The 20,323-nt window shown below is 48.0% G+C and overlaps 1 protein-coding gene across 2 annotated transcripts in view; it reads left to right on the top strand.

Annotated features, from left to right (window-relative positions):
* The first annotated feature begins 5,995 nt into the window (after positions 1 to 5,995).
* Positions 5,996 to 20,323, top strand: part of HK1 (hexokinase 1) — a 123,780-nt gene continuing 109,452 nt past the window's right edge. Inside the window, exons 1-2 of one of the 2 annotated variants that reach the window (XM_029060222.2) lie at positions 5,996 to 6,171; positions 16,643 to 16,763. In XM_029060222.2, the coding sequence (XP_028916055.1) occupies positions 16,707 to 16,763 (57 nt within the window). In that variant the 5' untranslated portion in view covers positions 5,996 to 6,171; positions 16,643 to 16,706. Of the gene's footprint in view, positions 6,176 to 16,642; positions 16,764 to 20,323 lie in introns of both variants that reach the window. The other variant, XM_039911522.1, reaches the window with a different exon arrangement.

The raw sequence follows: 20,323 nt of genomic DNA, 5'->3' as shown, positions 1-20,323 counted from the left end.
CCAAATGGTCAAAGACAGATAGATTGGGGTGGTGAAGGGGCCTTTCTCATCTCTTGGGAAGGAGAATCCATCACCTTTCCCGGTAACCCAGACCAATATTTAACACGGCTTTCTGACAAGACATTCTTCTTTAACTCTAACCTTCATCCCCGCTGTTGCAGTTTAAGCTGAACTGTCTGGAGATCGTCAGTGAAGTCTCCTTCATGTAGTAACTGTTTGTAGACCTATAGCCAGTGAACCTCTCAAAAAAACAACTCTTCATGGGCTTGTGAGTCAAGCACAGAGTGAGGTCATCCATCAGTTTTCTCCAGAGTAAATTATTTTTATTGCTCTCTGAGTTCCTCACTGAGCTCTATCATCTGTGTCTCTAACAATAATCATCTTTGCTGCGCTTCTCTGGGATCACTCCACGCTTTTCCCTCTCCTCTTGAAACCGTGTGCCCAAAACTTGATTTGGGAAAGGGCTGGCTTGATTAGTAAAGAGGAAAGAGTGCCTTGTGGCCAATTTGAGTGAATGCCTGGGTAGCCACCAAAGATTGTTTTTCTCTGGTCTTCATATGGGTTTTTCAGAAACTCATCTGCCCAGGCCCTAAAACCCACCCACCCTCTCTCTCTCTATGTGTCTCTGTCTCTCTCTCTCTCCCTCTCTCCTTCTCTCTCTCCCTCTCTGTCTCTCTCTTGCTCTCTCCCAGTGAGTTTCAGTTGAGATTTTGCTCTCCCAGGCAGAGGCGGTATGTCCAGAGGCTGGAAGAGAGGAAGAGGTCACGTCTCCCTGCTGGTGCAAGATCAGACTTTCTTCTGCGGTCTAAAATGACCACACTTGCCTCCTCCCGGAGGGGAGTGTCCAGGTAGGGAGATGTCCTCACTTGTTCAGGGATGATTTTTTCCATTTTTCAAAAGAGCGTGGCCTAGTGAAAAGAAGATAGGCCTGGGAGTCAGAAGTCTTGGATTCTAGTCCCTGATCTGCCACTTGCCTGCTTCGTTTCACTTCTCCGTGCCTCAGCTTCCTCATCTGCAAAATGGGGATTCAGTGCCTGTTCTCCCTTCCATCAGGGATGTTGTTTGGCTGGATTACTTTGCATCTAGCCTAGCGCTTAGTACAGTGCTTGGCACATAGTAAGCACTTAACAAGTACTGTTATTATTATTTAGGAGCGCAGAGTGGACCAGACTGAGAAATTCAACAAACATCCTGTCATCCTTTGTGTGGACCTAGAATCTGCCCAAACGGGTGAAATAATCATAATCATTTTGGTATTTGTTAAGCGCTTACTATGTGCAAAGCACTGTTCTAAGTGCTGGGGGGATACAAGGTCATTAGGTTGTCCCGCGTGGGGCTCACAGTCTTAATCCCCATTTTCCAGATGAGGGAACTGAGGCCCAGAGAAGTGAAGTGACTTGCCCGAAGTCACACAGCTGATTAGTGGCAGGGCCAGGATTAGAACCCATGGCCTCTGACTCCCAAGCCCACGCTCTTTCCACTGAGCCACGCTGCTTCGTGGCTCAGTGGAAATGGCACGCTTGGGTTGCGCTCTTCCTTCCCAGGCCTGGCTCTCTTTCTGTTGTTTTGTTAATGGTATCTGTTAAGCCCTTACTATGTGCCAGTCGCTGTATTAAATGCTGGGGTAGATAAAAGCTGATCAGGTTTAGATTAGACCGTAAACCCGTCAAACGGCAGGGACCGTCTCTATCTGTTGCCGACTTGTTCATCCCAAGCGCTTAGTACAGTGCTCTGCACATAGTAAGCGCTCAATAAATACTATTGAATGAATGAATGAAAGGTTGGACAAAGTCTATACCCCATGGGACTCGCAGTCGTAATTCCCATTTTAAAGATAAGGTAACTGAGGCCCAGAGAAGTGAAATGATTGCCACTTGTCAGCTGTGTGGCTGTGGGCAAGTCACTTCACTTCTCGGTGCCTCAGTTCCCTCATCTGTAAAATGGGGATTAAAACTGTGAGCCCCACGTGGGACAACCTGATCACCTTGTATCTCCCCCAGGGCTTAGGACAGTGCTTGGCACATAGCGCTTAACAAATACCAAGGTCACACAGCAGACAAGTGGCAGATCCAGGATTGGAATCCTCAGACTCTCAGGCCCGCGGTCTTCCCACTTGGCAATGCTGCTTATGCTTCTGTAAGCAACGTTTCTTGGGTGACGCATGCTCGGTTTGGTGACTTCTGTGACCTCTCATTACGAGTTCACAAGGGGGAGAAAAATCGACTTCCTTTCTGGCTCCCCGATAAGAAGTAGTAGATTAAGTGGCCGAGGACACCTCAGAAAGCAGGGCTTCCCCGACGGCAAATCTCTGCTCCCATCAGGGGGTGTGAGAGAGAGGTGGTGTTTGCCTTTCAGGATGTCGTTTTTTCTTGCCAACTAATGGCCTTGATTTTGCCAGCTACTTGCTCTGCCTGAGAGGGGTGACAGTAAGTCAGTCATTGGCTGCTGGAGAATTGACTAATTACAATAAAATAAATAATAATGATGGCATCTAAGCGCTTACTATGTGCCAAGCACTGTTCTAAGCGCTGGGGTAGATGCAAGGTGATCAGGTTGTCCCACGTGGGGCTCATAGTCTTTTTCTCCGTTTTACACACGAGGGAACTGAGGCACGGAGAAGTACAGCGACTTGCCGAAGGTCACCCAGCAGACGAGTGGCGAAGGCGGGATGAGAACCCACGTCCTCTGACTCCCAAACCCTAAGTCAGGCTGCTTCTAGCCACCGGGTCTTCCCTTATTCCCATCATCTTCTCTGCTGCAGCTGCTGCTGCCAAGCTGTCAAAGGGATGGTGCTAACAGTTGAGCTGACAGTTCAGTCAAAATGGGTGAAGCTGTCTCTGATTAGGACTGGTGGTGCTCGTGGGAGGCAACTGGGAAGGCTGGGTGTGGGAACTGCCGACTAGGAGATCTGAAAAGCTAAGGACAGGGTGCCGCTGAGGTCTGGGTAACCCCAGTTAGAGGGGCAGACGTGAGGGGCTAGTTAGAAAGTTAGGGAACTAGCAGAGGGAAGACTGGGGAAGCTGAGTAGAGGGCCCAGGATGTCGGAAAGCTATGAGGCGATGGGGCCACTGCAGATTGATCCCTGGATCGATGGATGAGGTAGTTAACTTGGTGGGTGTTCTTTGGGAAAGGCCGCATGATCTAGTGGGGAGGACTCTTGAGTGGGAGCCAGAAATGATAAGCTCTCCTCTGATTCCTGAATGACTTGCTTTGCTCCCCATAATACCGGGCCCTCCCTCTCTCTTTTCTTCCCTCCCTCCTTCTCTCCCTCTTTCCCTTCCTCCCTCTTTCCTCCACTCTTTCCCCTCCCTCCCTTTTTCCCTTCCTCCTTCACTCTTTCTTTTTTCCTTTCCTCCCTCTTTCCTCCACTCTTTCCCCTCCCTCCCTTTTTCCCTTCCTCGTTCACTCCCTCTTTCCCTTCCTCCCTCTTTCCTCCACTCTTTCCCCTCCCTCCCTTCTTCTCTTCCTCCTTCTCTTCCTCTTTCTCTCCCTCTTTTCCTTCTTCCCTTCCTCCTTCCCTCCCTTTCTCACTTCCTCCTTCTTTCCCTCCCTCTCTCCCTTCCACTCATCTCCCCTCCCTCTTCTCCATTTTTCCTCCCTTTCTCCCTCTCTCTCCTTCCCTTCTGCCCTTCCTTCTTCCCCTCCTTTTCTCCTTCTCTTTTTCTTCCCTCCTTTCCTCTCTTTCTCCTCTTCCCCTTCCTTTCTCCCTCCCTCCCTCCTTCCCTCTCCCTTCCTTCCTTCTTTTTTCTCTCCCTTCCTTCCTTTTTCCCTCCCTCCTTCCTTTCCTCCTTCCCAGGGATATTGAGAAAAGTCTAGGAGAGTGCTTTAAAATCCTCAGAGAAAGGAGCTGTGGCAATCTAAAACTGTACAGTATGGTAATGATCACACGGAGATGTTATGAGGAGTCTGCCTTTGAAAGAAATAAGCTTGGCAGAGAGCAGAGTTTCTTGGAGAAAAGAAGATGCGAAATAATTTAAGACCACATGTGATGTTTTTCGTAGGTCAGACCAATCAGCCTAGTATTCCATCTCTGACAATGTAACAAGATGGTTGGGAGGATGTAGGTGATTCATTCAATAGTATTTATTGAGCACTTACTATGTGCAGAGCACTATACTAAGCGCTTGGAATGTACACATCGGCAACAGATAGAGACAGTCCCTGCCCTTTGACGGGCTTACGGTCTAATCGGGGGAGACGGGCAGCCAAGAACAATGGCAATAAATAGAGTTAAGGGGAAGAACGTCTCATAAAAACAATGGCAAATAGAATCAAGGTGATGTACATCTCATTAAACAAAATAAATAGGGTGATGAAGGTGATATATGTACATATCCCTAAATTATTTATTTATATTAATGTCTGTCTCCCCTTCCTAGACCATAAGCTCGTTTGGGGCAGTGAACATGTCCTACCAACTCTGTTGTATTGTACTCTCCTAAGAGTTTAGTACAGTGTTCTGCATAGAGAAAGTACTCAATAATTACCACCGATTGATCGATTGCCTGATGATCGCCCTCTTTGATGCTGATCCTAATGGCTAGGGAGGTTCTATCTAATGTTCCTTCTTCTCTCCACATCCTTAAATTTCCTACTAGTTCATTAACTCATCAAATGAATCGGTCTAAACTTCACTTGAATCTAGACAGGAAGCCCGGTGTGGGCAGGGGTTGTCTCTCTTTACGGTTGAATTGTATTTTCCAAGCGCTTAGTACAGCGCTCTGCTCACAGTGAGCGCTCAATAAATACAACTGAATGAATGAATGACTCTACAGATACGTTTGACCTCTCCAATTTTCCTTGGGAATGGATTCCATTTGCTTTTCACCTCTGGGTCCTGGTTCTGGCCAAGATAGGTTCTTTATCTTTCTTCACCCAACAGTGCTTTGAGGAGAATGCAAAACCAACCATTCCTTCTTGCCTACAGTCTGACTTCTCTTACGCTGAGTCTTATTTCTTATTCTCCGTTCTGAAAATCTGAATATGCTGAAGAACAATGGGGCTTTATCCATATCTCCTCCTTCAAAAGGATAAAACCTCGCCAAGAGGCCACAGTTGAAAAGGGAGGGAGAAGGGATGCCGTCTGAAACCAGCCCCATCAGCCCGAAAGTTCTCTCGGTTGATGTTTTGTTTTTGTTTTCATTTTGTTTTAGTGATAGTTGTTAAGCGCTTATTATGTGACAGGCACTGTACTAAGCCCGGGGATAGATGAAAGGTTAGACACTATCCATGTCCCACACGGGGCTCACAGTCTTAATCCCCATTTTACAGATGAAGTAACTGAGGCACGTGAAGTCACTTGCCTGAAGTCACAGAGCAGACAGGAGGCTGAGGCGGGATTAGAATCCGGGTCCTCTGACTCCCAGGTCCATGCTCTATCCAGTAGGCCATGCTGCTTTCCGTCATTTGGTTGAGGTACACCAAAAGAAAAATATTTTAGTTTTGGCTGCTGTCACCAGAGAGGATCGAGGGGCCGTTTTATCCAGGGATCCTGCCTTTGAATACGTTTCTGGAGCGTGGGGTTGGGGGGAGCACTGAATCTTTCTCTGAGCCTGCTCTGTCTCTGTTTCCGAAACAGCTTTTGAACTCTTCAAACTTCCTGCCCCCCCGAAAGGACAGTCTGGCTGGGTGTCGCTAAAACCCAGTATAATTTTGAATCAGTTTAAATACATTTCAAGGGCAGGCATTGTCTTGGACAAAAAAGAATTGAATCGCCAACCAGCTGACAGGTTGTTAAGATAAGAAACAAGCGCCCATGTGTCCCAATGCCGTTCTTATGTAGGGGCACATAGCTCGCATTTTTTTTCCTCGAGATCAAGATGTTTTTGGCTTCCAGCACCGAGCAGATCCAGTTCAATACGTTACCGGGCTAGGGAATAGCACCGCGATGCTGCAATTCAATAAAGAACTGGGGTAGGGGATAGCGTTTTTTGTTGTTTTTAAATGCATGGAAGGTTGTTAGAGGAAAGGACATTTTTGCAATGTCTGGTTGTAGCATTTGGTGTGATATCCATCCCGAGGTGATGATTTCACAAGCATCGAAGTACTGGGAATGAGCTAAACACCTGAGGAGCGTTAGAAGACGTCCCTGCTCTTAAAGAACGGACCTCCGAACAAGCTGACACCAAATTGGGGGAATTTGCCGAGAGAGCTCCGAGATCACATCACACAGTGAGTAAGCGCTTGACCACCTCTGTGGCCGTTTTCATTAACATTGCACTTTGTGAAAGGGCAGGAAAATCCAGAAAGGGATCAGCATTCGGGCTGGAAAAACCGTGGCCCCAATCGATGCTGAGTCCCCGGCCCTAGTCCTGGCCCGGGGACAGGTAATTAGACCTAGGAGTCAAGAATCCTAATTCTGCGCTGGTCTTTACCCGTGCTTGTGTGAGTAAATCACCCGATCTCTCTGAGCTTTGCTTAGTGGATTCCCAATTCTTCCGTGGTCTTACCTGTGTTACTTTGAGTAAATCACTTAAGCAGAGGCGGCATGGTGTAGTGGATAGAGCCCGGGCCCGGAAGTCAGAAAGACGGTCATGGCTCCGCCACTTGTCTGCTGTGTGACCTTGGGCAACCCACCTGGCTTCTCTGGGGCTCAGTTTCCTCATCTGTAAAATGGGGATTGAGATCGTGAGCCCCACGTGGGACAACCCGATTTGCTTGTATCCACCCCGCTGCTTGCTTACTTACAGTGCCTAGCACATAGTAAGCGCTGAACAAATACCATCATTTTTATTATTATTATTAATAGCCACAATGGGCTTTGCCTAGTGATTCTCAATTCTGCCGAATTTAACCTGTGTTGCCATGAGTAAATCACCTAACTGCTTTGCCTAGTGGATTCCCAATTCTGCCGTGGTCTTTTCTGTGTTTCTCTGAGTAAATCACCTAACCTCTTTAAGCTTGGCCTAGCGGATAGAGCATGGGCCTGAGAGTCGGAGGACCTGGGTTCTAATCCTGACTCTGCCACTTGTCTGCAGGGGGACCTTGGGCAAGTCACTTCACGTCTGGGAGCCTCAGTTCCCTTACCTTCAGATTGGGGATTCGATGCCCTTTCTCCTTCTGCTAGAATGTGAACCCCATGTGGGACCTGATGATCTTGTATCTACCTCAGCTCTTAATATAGTGCTTACCACATAGCAAGTGTTTAACAGATACTATTATTATTATTATTATTTTCTCCCTCTGAAAGAAGTTGCATGGTTTAGTGGATGGACCATGGGCCTGGGAGTCAGAAGGACTTAGGTTCTAATTCCTACTCCACCACATGTCTGCTGTGTGACCTGGACCTCAATTACCTCATCTGTAAAATGGGGATTACAAATGGGAGCCCCATGTTGAACAGGGATGTGTCCAACCTGATTAACTGTATCTACTCCAGCGCTCAGTGTTTGGCCCATAGTAAGCGCTTAACAAATACCATCATTATTAATTTTTATTATTAAAAATATTAATAACATCACCTGAGCCCCACTGAGTTCCTCAGAGCCAGAAGGGAATCTTGTCTCGTGTTGACTCTTCCTTCTTCCATTTCCTGGGCCAGGACCTTTGCGTGTGCATGTTTTGGGCTCTGGATTTGGGAGGAAAAGGGGATTTGTTGAACGGGGGCTACCCCATCCCTGCTCTTCTGCCCTTAATAATAATAATAATATTGGTATATGTTAAGCGCTTACTATGTGCAGAGCACTGTTCTAAGCACTGGGGTAGATACAGGGTCATCAGGTTGTCCCACATGAGGCTCACAGTCTTAATCCCCATTTTTGCAGATGAGGTAACTGAGGCACAGAGAAGGTAAGTGACTTGCCCACAGTCACACAGCTGACGAGGGGCAGAGTTGGGATTCGAACCCATGACCTCCGACTCCCAAGCCCGGGCTCTTTCCACTGAGCCACGCTGCTTCTTAAGGAGGAGCTGGTAACTATCAAGAAATGCAGAAGGAGCAAGGCGTAGTGGATGGAGCATGGGCTTGGGAATCAGAAAGTCATGGGTTCTAATCGCGGCTCTACCACTTCTCTGCTGTATGGCCTGGGGCAAATCACTTCGCTTCTCTTGGCCTCAGTTTCCTCCTCTGTAAAATGGGGATTGAGACTGTGAGCCCAGTGTGAGACAGGGACGGTGTCCAACTGGTCTGTATTCACCCCAGTATTTAATGCACACAGTTAGTGCTTAACAAATACCACAGTTATTTATCCACTTGTCTTGGCTTATGTTGTCGAGTCAACTCCGACCCATAGCCGCTCCGTGGACACATCTCTCCCAGAATGCCCTCCCTCCATCTGCAATCTTCCAGACTGAAAGCCCGGTGCGGGCGGGGAATTGTCTCTCTTTCTTGCTGAACTGTACTTTCCAAGTGCTTCGTACAGTGCTTTGCACACAGTAAGTGCTCAATACGTGTAACTGAATGAATGAATGCGATCGTTCTGGTAGTGTAAACACAGAGTATTCTTGATAAAAATACACAAGTGGTTTACCACTGCCTTCTTCCGTGCAGTAAACTCAAGTCCGCCCATGACCCTCTCCCCTGTCGCTGCTGCCCACCATAAGCAGCGTGGCTCAGTGGAAAGAGCCCGGCCTTGGGAGTCAGAGGTCATGGCTTCTAATCCCGGCTCCCCCACTTGTCAGCTGTGTGACTTTGGGCAAGTCTCTTAACTTCTCTGGGCCTCAGTTACCTCATCTGTCAAATGGGGATGAAGACTGAGCCCCACGAGGGACAATCTGATCACCTTATATGCCCCCCCAGCGCTTAGAACAGTGCTCTGCACATAGTAAATGCTTAACAAATACCAACAATATTATAGGTGAATTTTGACTTGAAGCAGATTGCCTTCTTCTCGCTAGCCACTGGCCAAGCTAGGAATGGAATGGATAGGCCTCTGCTTGACTCTCCCTCTCATAGTCGAGACTGGTAGGGTAGAGGATACACTCCAGGTACCATCCTGAGAGGGGCTCTTCTCATTCAGTCACATCACAGCGCAGAACACTGTACTAAGCACTTGAGAGAGTACACTATAACAGTAAACAGACACATTCCCTGCCCACAACAAGCTGACAATCTAGGGGGTTGGCCTTTCATCCATCCATTCATCCTTCCTGCTTCCCTGACTGAGACCTCATTTAATTGCGGTATTTGTTAAGTGCTTACTATGTGTCAAACACTGTTCTGAGTGCTGGGAATAATAATAATAATAATAATGTTGGCATTTGTTAAGCGCTTACTATGTGCAGAGCACTGTTCTAAGCGCTGGGGTAGACACAGGCTAATCAGATTGCCCCATGTGAGGCTCACAGACTTAATCCCCATTTTACAGAGGAGGGAACTGAGGCACAGAGAAGTTAAGTGACTCGCCCACAGTCACACAGCTGACAAGTGGGAAGATAGAGGATGATCAGATCAGACACAGTGCTCACTATCTAAGCACATTCTGTAGGAGGGAGAACAGGTATCGAATCCCCATTTTACAGATACGGTAACTGAGGCACAGAGAAGGGAAGTGATTTGCCCAAGATCATAGAACAGGGACGTGGCAGAACCAGGATTTGAACCCAGGTTCTCTGACTCCCAGTCATGCGCTCTTTCCTCTAAGCCGCACTGCTCATTTCCCCGACCCACCCTCCCCTCTGTGTCAGCTATACACTCGGCTGTGTAATAATCATAATAAAATGAAAATTTAATAATTGCAAATCGGGGGGACACAGTCCCCGTCCGATGTGGGGCTCACAGATGAAGTAACTGAGGCGCAGGAAAGGGAAGTCGCTTGCCCAAGGTCACACAGCGGACAAGTGGCAGGGCCGGAATTAGAACCCAGGTCCTTCTGACTCCCAGACCTGTGCGCTACCCGCTAAGCCATGCTGCTTCTCGGGGTGTACCCCTTAAGCCCTTCCATAATCATCCCAGCCCCACGGCACTTAGGTAAATACATTTATATTCGACTGTTTCCCCTTTCTGTAACTCATTTTAATGTCTGTCTCCCCTGTAGATTGGAAGCTCCTTCTGGGCAGGGATCTCATCTAACGATTCTAAGTATATGGTCCTTTCCCAAGTACTTAGTGCTCTGCACACAGTAAGCACTCACTGATTGATTGATATCAGTGAGCCTAACGATTTCAGTATTTCAAATCCAGATCTCCCCAACGACCAGTCTTCTCCCTCTTTCGCAGCCCTAGCCAGCCTTACTCAACCTCCCTAGCTCACTTTTTATTTTGTTAAGCAGACCCTGTCCTAGGCACTGGGTCAATACAAGATAACCGGGTTGGACGCAGCCGCCAATAAAGGGCTCACAGGCGTAATCCTCATTTACAGAGAAGGTAACCGAGGCACAGAGAAGGGACGCAACTTGCCCGAGGTGACACAGCGGCCAAGCGGCAGGGCCGGGTTTAGAACCCGGGTCCGACGACTCCCAGGCCCGCGGTCTCTCCCCAGGCTTCTGCTGAGGGAAGTCATCCGCCATTTGGAGCCCCTGAAGCAGTGAGCGGAGGGGAAGTGGCCAATGGTGCTCAGCAAAGGATAAGTCCTGTTCAATAAAACGATTTAAACTGTACAAGCTCTTATACCTTGTGGGTTCTCAGTAAAGGGTGGAGCGGTGGGAAGCGGAAAGGAGGGAACGGAGGAGATGGACTTGTGGTTGTGCCTAAAACATCCTGTGGGGAGGAGGTTGGGCCAGATCCTTGAGTTTCTGAGCAGGGTCTCTCACTGACCTACAAGAACTGCAGTTGTCCTTGACCCTCTTACGTTCTTTTTCCCAGTGGCGTCTTTTCTCGAACAGATCTGGCTGGCAGAGGAGGGTTTTTGCTCCGCCTGTCACCCTTCTGCCCAAGATCAAATAAAATACGAATTCCGGGCTGCACCTGTTAAATTTCAAGGGACAGACCTCCGTGAAGCAGCTCCAGAGTTCCAGAAGGAGCGTTTATAATCAATCACTGGAATTTATTGATTGCCTGCAGCGTGTATAGCGCTGTGCTAAGCCCTTAGACTAACCACAGTCCCTGACCTCAAGGAATATATAATGAGAGAGAGAGACAAAAAAAATTTACAAAATGGTGGAAGCGGAAGGAAGAATAAAATATGAGGAAGTAGCTGGAGATCCAAATAAAATAATAATAAATAAATGGTGGTATTTACTAAGCGCTTACTATGTGCAAAGCACTGTTCTAAGCACTGGGTGGGTGGGGGTATAAGGCAATCAGGTTGTCCCACGTGGGGCTCACAGCTTTTAATCCCCATTTTACAGACGAGGTAACTGAGGCCCAGAGAAGTGAAGTGACTTGCCCAAAGTCACACGGCCGGCAAGCGGCGGAGCTAGGATTCGAACCCACGACCTCTGACTCCCCAACCCGGGCTCTTTCCACCGAGCCACGCTGCTCTGCTCATGTACCCAAAGGCTGAGGTAGGATTAAAATAGAGAGACGACAAGGGTGGATGTTGAGCTGACATGTTTGGGGAGGCCCGACTGGAAGAGGTGGGGCTTTGTAGGAAAGCTTTTGCAGATAGGGAGAGCTGAGGTCTGGTGCGTTTGGGGAGGGATTTCCAGTCCAAGGGGACGGCAGGAACTAGGGATTGGAGGTGGGCCGGGTGAGAGTTTGGTAGAGTGAGGAGGTGAGTTTGGGAGAAGCAAAGAGTGGAAGCTGAGGAGTAATGGGTGAAGAGAACAGAGAGGTAAGATGGGGGAGACGGAGGAAAATCTCCAAGTCAACCGGGAGGAGTTTTGGCTTCCTTTTCTCCCTCCTAATTAGATGGTTAAGCCCCCCACGTAGGACCTGATTATCTTGTATCTGCCGGCCCAGCACTCACTAGAGTGTGGGCAGGTGGTAAGCGCTTAAGAAATACTAATATTGTAATCACTATCATTATTATTATTAGAAATGGGTTGAGACTCCACTTCTCCCGACTCCCAGCCCCGAGTCCTTTTCACCAGAGGCTTAGGACAAAGATCCTTTTGAAAACAAAGTGCTAAGGGAAGAGTTGTGGGTTCCCTGGCTAAACTTTCCAAGTCCTGGCACGCCGGGCTAGGAGTTGCTTTCTTTTCCCTGGAAATACATCCTGTCCCCTGAATTTTAAAGGACACTGGCTCTGGGCCCATTTCAGCCCTTTGCAGGATGCCTTGTGGTTACAACAAGGCCTTTTTTCGATCTGGGTACTGGCTAGCTGGAGGGTTGGCCCACAAAAAGCACTGTTACAGTGGCAGAAAAGAGCAAAAAGCTTCTCCCACCCATGCACGAGGAAATGCCAGGAATCTAGTTTGGGTGCGGGAGAGAGAACACAGTTAGCAAAATAATAATAATAATAATAATGTTGGTATTTGTTAAGCGCTTATTATGTGCAGAGCACTGTTCTAAGCACTGGGGGAGATACAGGAGCATCAGTTTGTCCCATGTGAGGCTGACGGTCTTCATCCCCATTTTACAGATGAGGTGACTGAGGCCCAGAGAAGTGAAGCGACTTGCCCACGGTCACACAGCTGCCGAGTGGCAGAGCCGGGATTCGAACCCATGACCTCTGACTCCCCAGGCCGGGCTCCTTCCACTGAGCCACGCTGCTTCCCGATCGAAAATGCAAATCCTGATGAACGCGGGCACTGTCTTCATGATTAATCTCAAACCAGGAAGGGGGCAGGGAATAAGGCTGGTTAGGAGGAGCCCAGGGCTGGAAGGACGGGCGAAACTGGGTTTCAACCCTGTCAGGCATTCCTTCTTTGTCGTGACTTAGTGGAAAGATCAAAGGCCTGGGAGTCGGAAGGATCTGGGTTCTAACGCCTGCTCCGCCACGTGTCGGCTCTGTGACCTTGGGCGAGTCTCTTCACTTCTCTGGGCCTCAGTCACCTCATCCGCAAAATGGGGATTAAGAGTGTGAGCCCCATGTGGAACGGGGACGGTGTCCAACCTGATTTAACTTGTACCTACCCCAGCTCTTAGAATAGTGCTTGGCACGTGGTAAACGCTTAACAAGTACCGTCATCATTATTATTATAACCTCTCTGGGTGAAGCTGACTGGGGTGCAGATCCAAGGATAATAATTCCTTGAGCCTCGGGTCCCTCTCCAGGGCTTTTCTCTGGGAGGGTGTCCAATATTTCCCACATGTTTCTTGGGCCATAGGAATTAGAACACATAACCAGTCTGAGAAGCAGCTTGGGCTTGTGGAAAGAACATAGGCCTGGGAGTCAAGGGGGCTGGGTTCTAATCCTGACTCTGCCCCTTATTTGCTATGTGACCTTGGGCAAGTCATTTCACTCCTCTGGGCCTCAGTTATCTCATCTGTAAAATGGAGATTAAGACTGTGAGCTCCACGTAGGACAGGGATTGTGTCCAGCCTGCTTAACTTGTATCTACCCAAGTGCTTACTACAGTGCCTGACACATAGCAGATGCTTAACAAATACCATTAAAAAAAATAAAACCAAAAACAAACAGAAAAATCCTCATATCCAGATGCTTGATAATAATAATAATAATGTTGGTATTTGTTAAGCGCTTACTATGTGCAGAGCACTGTTCTAAGCGCTGGGGTAGACACGGGGGAATCAGGTTGTCCCACGTAGGGCTCACGGTCTTAATCCCCATTTGACAGATGAGGGAACTGAGGCACAGAGAAGTTAAGTGACTTGCCCACAGTCACACAGCTGACAAGTGGCAGAGCTGGGATTCGAACTCACGAGCCCTGACTCCAAAGCCCGTGCTCTTTCCACTGCGCCACGCTGCTTCTCGATACCCAGCACAAGTCCCAAAACAGTGTGCAATCTCTGCATGGTGTTTTGGACCAAGTGCTAACAAAAGAACAGGATGCTGCTGCTGCTGCTATTTGTTAAGCGCTTACTATGTGCCGCACACTGTTCTAAGTGCTGGGGTAGATGCGAGGTCATCAGGTTGTCCTACGTGGGGCTCACGGACTTAATCCCCATTTTACAGATGAGGTAACTGAGGCACAGAGAACTGAAGTGACTTGCCCACAGCCACAGAGCAGTCAGGCGGCAGAGTCAGGATTAGAACCCACGACCTCTGACTAGGGGTCTTTCCACTAAGCCACGCTGCTTATGCCACCTTTCAAACAGCCCTTACACTGGACCATTTATCTTTCCTGATGTGGCTAAGGGGAACGTATTGAGCTGGCCGTATCTTTCATTAAATATTAAATACAATTTTTTCTAGGAATCTGACTTCATTGCCAGAATTCCTGAGACTTGGAACTAAAGTCCTAGGAAACAAGGTGGTGTTTTTAATGCTATCTGTTAAGCTCTTATTACGTACCAGGCGCTGTACTAAGCACTGGGGTAGACACGAGGTAATTGGCTTGGACACAGTCCCTGCTCCACGCAGGGCTCGCAGTCTTAATTCCCATTTTACAGAACTGAAGCACAGAGAGGTTAAGTGACTTGTCCATAAGGGGCAGAGGCAGGATTAGAACCCAGGCCCCTTGACTCCCCGGCCTATGTTCTTTCCACAAGCCCGTGCTGCTTCTCAGATTTGGGACAGAGAGTGAACTAGAGATCCTTACCGAGATTCCTGGATTTCAGGAAGGAGAATTCATAACCGGCGTCAGTAGCGGCCTGGGAGTCAGAGGGCCTGGGTTCTAATCCTGGCTTTGCCATTTGTCTGCTGTGTGACCTCGGGCAAGTCACCTCAGTGATCTGTGCCTCCGTGACCTCATCTGTAAAATGGGGATTAAATACCTCTTCTCCCTCCTTCTTAGACGGTGTGGGAAAGGGACTGAGTCCAATCTGATTATTCTGTATCTAACGTTGTGCTGCACACTCCACTGGGATTCCACTGTCTTTTCTGGGGGTTGGCAGGCGCGGCTACATCACACCAGTGACCTCTGGTGGGTGACTGGGAGCATCTGAGGAAGGAGAATTTTTGTTTTTAAAGGTGTATAATTAAGCACTTACTGTGTATCAAACACTGTTCTAAATGCTGGGTAGATACAAGCTAATCAGGTCGGACACGGTCCCCGTCCCCCTTGGAGCTCACAGTCTAAGTAGGAGGGAGAACGGGCATTGAATCCCCATTTTGCCATTGAGGAAACTGAGGCACAGAAAAATGACTTGCCCAAGGTCATACAGCAGGCAAGAGGCAGAGCCGGGATTAGAACCGGGCCCTCTGACTCTCAGGCCCACGCTCTCTCCATTACGCCAGGTGAAAGCCTTCCCATCCTTTCCTGGAATTAGTCTATCAGTCAATTTAATATCAACTTGAATTTGAGTCTAATTTGAAGGGGGCTGCCTGATTGACAGGTGCCACTCAGCTCTCCAGAGCTTCTTTTCTCTGGGAAACTCTGTGACCTGAGTTTCTCTTTCAAAAGCAGCCATGAGCAGACACCGCTGAGGACTGATCCATTCCTCTGATGGGGTCAGATTATACCATGTATTAACTACCCCGAGCTGCCCTGTGAGAAGATGATTTCTAGAACAAAGCCGCTCTGTGGGTATTCACTTAAAAAGAAATTTAATGACGGAGATCAGACAATCAGACTACTCCTGCAGCCCTGTTACAGAAAGAATTCTGATCTCCAGGGCCTCGTGGTTTGCTTTGGACGTAATGGAGAGAGCGTGGGCCCGGCGTGATGGAGAGAGCCCGGGCCTGGGAGTCAGAAGGTCATGGGTTCTAATCCAGGCTCTGCCACTTGTCTGCTATGTAAGCTTGGGCAAGTCACTTTACTTCTCTGGGTCTCAGTTCCCTCATCTGTAAAATGGGGATTGAGCCCGAGAGTCCCACGTGGGACAGGAACTGGGTTGAACTCCATTTTGTTTGTATCCACCCCAGCACTTAATACAGTCCCCGACACATAAATGCCATCGTAACCCATCTCAAGTGGCGATTTTGTCCTGATATTCTTGGGAAAAGATCCTTCGCTTCATTATATTTTGTTCCAATGAACAAGGTGATCAATCAATCAATCAGTGGTATATATTAAGCACTTCCTGTGTGCTAGGTACTACACTGAGCACTTCAGTGAGAATACAATAAAATAAAGTTGGTAGACACAACCCCTGCCCACAAAGAGCTTAAAGTCTGGAGAGAAAGTCAATGGGTGAAACCTTTCCTTTGCTGCATCCCTGGAATCACCCCACGGATAGGATGGCCCTTTCTGGGACCTCAAATCATCCCTTTATTGAGAAGAAAGTACATTTATATTTGATACTAATTAATGATTATTATCATTATTGTATTTGTTAAGCATTTACTACGTGCCAGGCACTGTATCCCTGGGGTGGATACGAGCAAATGGGTTTGGACACGGTCCCTGTCCCATGTGGGGCCCCCAGTTTCAATCCCCATTTTACAGATGAGGTAATCGAGGCACAGTGAACTGAATTGCCCATTGTCCCACAGCAGACAAGCGGGATTAGAACCCGTGACCTGCTGGCTCCCAGGTCCGTGCCCTATCCGCTATGCCATGCTGCTTTTTGAGGGGCTTTGGAGCTCCTGCCAACCTCTGGGATAGTTGTGCTTGGACAGAGGAGTTTTTCCAGTCCTGGAGATTTTAAGTCAGGGTTGTGACCAATGAGATCTTGCAAAAAAAACTTTTCTTTTGTGTTTTCCAGAAAAAATAGCTGGGGCCTGATCTTGCACCCCTTTCCCCAAGAGCGCCCTTCGGTGTTTTGACAAATGTTTTTGAGTGGGAGCCTCCATCTCCTTTACTTTTGCTTTTTCCAGCTTGACTGGATGCTGCTAAAGAGGGAGAAAGAAGAGGTCACAAACATCGAGTGCCCCTTCTGTAATGGGACAGATCGCTACAGGGTGTAAGGAGCTGAACTGCCGGCAGGACGATAAACGAGTAAGTGTTGGTTTAGGCAGCTCTCTATATGCTTTTATATTGGCAAAGTAGGGGCCGCTCCTTTTCTCCAGCCATTTCGTGTCCATTCCACGGGTGGAAGAAAATAAAAATAAAATGAATAAATTATGGTCTGTGTTTACTATGTGCCAGATATTCTACTAAGCACTGGGGTGGATACAAGCAAATCGGGTTGGACCCAATCCCTGTCCCTTGTGGGGCTCGCAGTCTCCATCCCCATTTGACAGATGAGGTAACTGAGGTCCAGAGAAGTGAAGTGACCTGCCCAAGGTGACACAGCAGACGAGTGGTGGAGCCGGGATTAATAATGTTGGCATCTGTTAAGCGCTTACTGTGTGCGGAGCACTGTTCTAAGGGCTGGGGTAGATACAGGGTCATCAGGTTGTCCCACGTGGGGCTCACAGTTAATCCCCATTTGACAGACGAGGTAACTGAGGCACAGAGAAGTTAAGTGACTTGCCCACAGTCACCCAGCTGACGAGTGGCAGAGTCGGGATTAGAACCCATGACCCTCTGACTCCCAGGCCTGTGCTCTAGCCACTAGGCCACATTGGCTTAATTTAAAAGAGCATGGGCTTGGGAGTCAGAGGACATGGGTTCTAATCCTGGCTCCGCCACTTGTCTGCTGTGTGACCTCGGGTGAGCCACTGAACCTCTCTGTGCCTCAGTTACCTCATTTGTAAAATGGGGATGAAGACTGCGAGCCGCACGCGGGACAACCTGGTTACCTTGTATCTACCCCAGTGCTTAGATCACCGCTTGGCACATAGTAAGCGCTTAATACCAAAGTCATTATTATTATGGGCCATGCTGCTTCTGAGGTAGAGGGCAGGTAAGGGGTCGATCCGAGGCAGAGGTGGGATTAGGATCTTCTTGAGGGTCCAGGCTGTCATTTGGCCTGGCGAGTCATCCTGTAGGCCACGTTGTTTCATTCTCTCTTATCAGCCTCTACCTTTAGGTAAGGCGAATTCTAACCCCGGGCACCGCTCATTGAGTATTCATCAAGGTGACTCCAAAATGCCATGAAATGTTGATGCCTCTGGGAGCCGATCACCTATTAGACAATTATGCCACAAAAGTGTGCTTCGCATTAGGTGGCACTTTAACCCTCTTTAGCTAAAGCTAAACTCCCTCCTTTTGCAGGGCCAAAGAAATCAAAATATTTAGTCACCAAAACAGAGTCCACGCTTCTATTCCTGAATGCTCAAATGAGCTTCTCTTACAGAACACGTATATATCTTCCCCCTCCGCTCCTCCGCCGCCCACCTCCTCGCCGTCCCTCGGTCTCGCCTATCCCGCCGTCGACCCCCGGGCCACGTCCTCCCGCGGTTCCGGAACGCCGTCCCTCCTCACCTCTGCCAGACTGATTCTCTTCCCCTCTTCAAAACCCTACTGAGAGCTCACCTCCTCCAAGAGGCCTTCCCTGACTGAGCTCCCCCTTTCCCTCTGCTCCCTCTGCTCCCCCTTTACCCCCCCTTCACCTCCCCTCAGCTAAGCCCTCTTCTCCCCCCTTTCCCTCTGCTCCTCCCCCTCTCCCTTCCCCTCCCCTCAGCACCGTACTCGTCCGCTCAGCTGTATATATTTTCATTACCTATTTATTTTGTTAATGAGATGTCCGACACCTTGATTCTATTTATTTGCTATTGTTTTAATGAGATGTTCATCCCCTCGATTCTATTTATTGCTATCGTTTTTATCTGTCCGTCTCCCCCGATTAGACCGTGAGCCCGTCAAAGGGCAGGGACCGTTTCTATCTGTTACCGATTTGTACATTCCAAGCGCTTAATACAGTGCTCTGCACATAGAAAGCGCTCAATAAATACTATTGAATGAATGAGTGAAGGACTTTGCTTCCTTTCCTATTTAGTTTGGCTGGTCCTTAGGGCAGTTCCAAAAAAGCAATTTTACACTGGGATCCCCATTTTACAGTTGGGGAAACTGAGGGCCAAGTATCTTTCCCAAGGTCACCTGGAATACAAGTGGTTACAGGATGAGTCCAACCTGTAGACCTTGGGTTTCTGGTTATTCTGTTGTATCGTACTCTCCAAGAGCTTAGTACAGTGCTCTGTACATAGTAAGCACTCAATAAATGTGATTGACTGATTGGCTTCTGGTTCTCAGCATACTAAATTGGGAGGATGCTTTTATTTAATGGTATTTGTTAAGTGCTTACTATGTGCCAGGTGTTGTACTAAGCGCTGGGGTAGATACAAGCTAATCAGGTTGGACGCAGACCATGTCCCACTGGGGGCTCAGAGTCTTAATCTCCATTCTACAGATGAGGTAACTGAGGCTCAGACTAGTTAAGTGATCTGCTTAAGGTCACACAGCAGACAAGAGATGGAGGTGGAATTAGAACCCAGATCTATCTGACTCCCAGGCCTGTCCTCTATCTACTAGGCCATGCTGATTCTCTCAGGAGGATTTTAGTTCCTTCTCTTCTAGTTGGAGCATCCCATCCCATAGTGAAACTGTCCTCTCTCTCGCCTTTGATGACAAACCCGTCCTTTAATTAGTGTCTGAACTCTGGGATTATTGTATATTCATATTCATATTCATGTATATTGTATATTCAACATTCTAAACGTGTGGAAGATAAAAGTATTTTATAAACTTGTTTATAGCTGATGAAAGCAGGGAAGCAGCGTAGCTTAGTGGAAAGAGTACGAGCTTGGGAGTCAGAGGACGTGGGTTCTGATCCTGGCTCCGCCCCTTGTCTGCTGTGTGACCTGGGGCATGCCACTTAACTTCTCTGGGCCTCGGTTACCTCATCTGTAAAATGGGGATTGAGACTGTGAGCACCACGTGGGACAATCTGGTTACCTTGTATCTACCCCACTGCTTAGAACAGTGCTTGGCACATAGAAAAAGCTTAATAAATACCATAATAATTATGATGATGATGATGATTTTAGGCCATGTTACATAGTAATACTCACCCCAGTCCCCCATTCCTTATATACATATCCTAATACTTTACTGTTTCCTCTATCTGTAATTTATTTAAATGTTTTTCTCGCGCTGCAGACTGCTATAGAGAAACAGCAAGGCTCAGTGGAAAGAGCCTGGGCTTAGGAGTCAGAGGTCGTGGGTTCTAATCCTGCCTCTGCCACTTGTCAGCTGTGTGACTTTGGGGAAGTCACTTGACTTCTCTGTGCTTCAGTTCCCTCATCTGTAAAATGGGGATTAAGACTGTGAGCCTCACGTGGGACAACCTGATGACCCTGCATCTCCCCCAGCGCTTAGAACAGTGCTTGGCACTTAGTAAGCACTTAACAAGTACCAACATTATTATTAAACTCCTTGTAGACAGGATTTAGCTTGTATAATAATCATGGTATTTGTTAAACACTTACTACGTCAAGCACCTTTGTAAGCGCTGAGATATAGACAAGATAATCAGGTTGGACAAGTTGGGGCTCTCAGTCCAAGGTGGAGGTAACTGAGGCACAGAGAAGTCAAGTGACTTGCCCAAGTTCACACAGGAAACAAGTATCTACCCTAGCACTTAGAACAATGTTTTACACATAATAAACACTTAA

This window comes from Ornithorhynchus anatinus, chromosome 3 (assembly GCF_004115215.2).
Source record: "Ornithorhynchus anatinus isolate Pmale09 chromosome 3, mOrnAna1.pri.v4, whole genome shotgun sequence".
NCBI lineage: Eukaryota > Metazoa > Chordata > Mammalia > Monotremata > Ornithorhynchidae > Ornithorhynchus > Ornithorhynchus anatinus.
The sequence above is the reverse complement of the archived record's forward strand: the minus strand, read 5'-3'. Positions and strand labels throughout refer to the sequence as shown.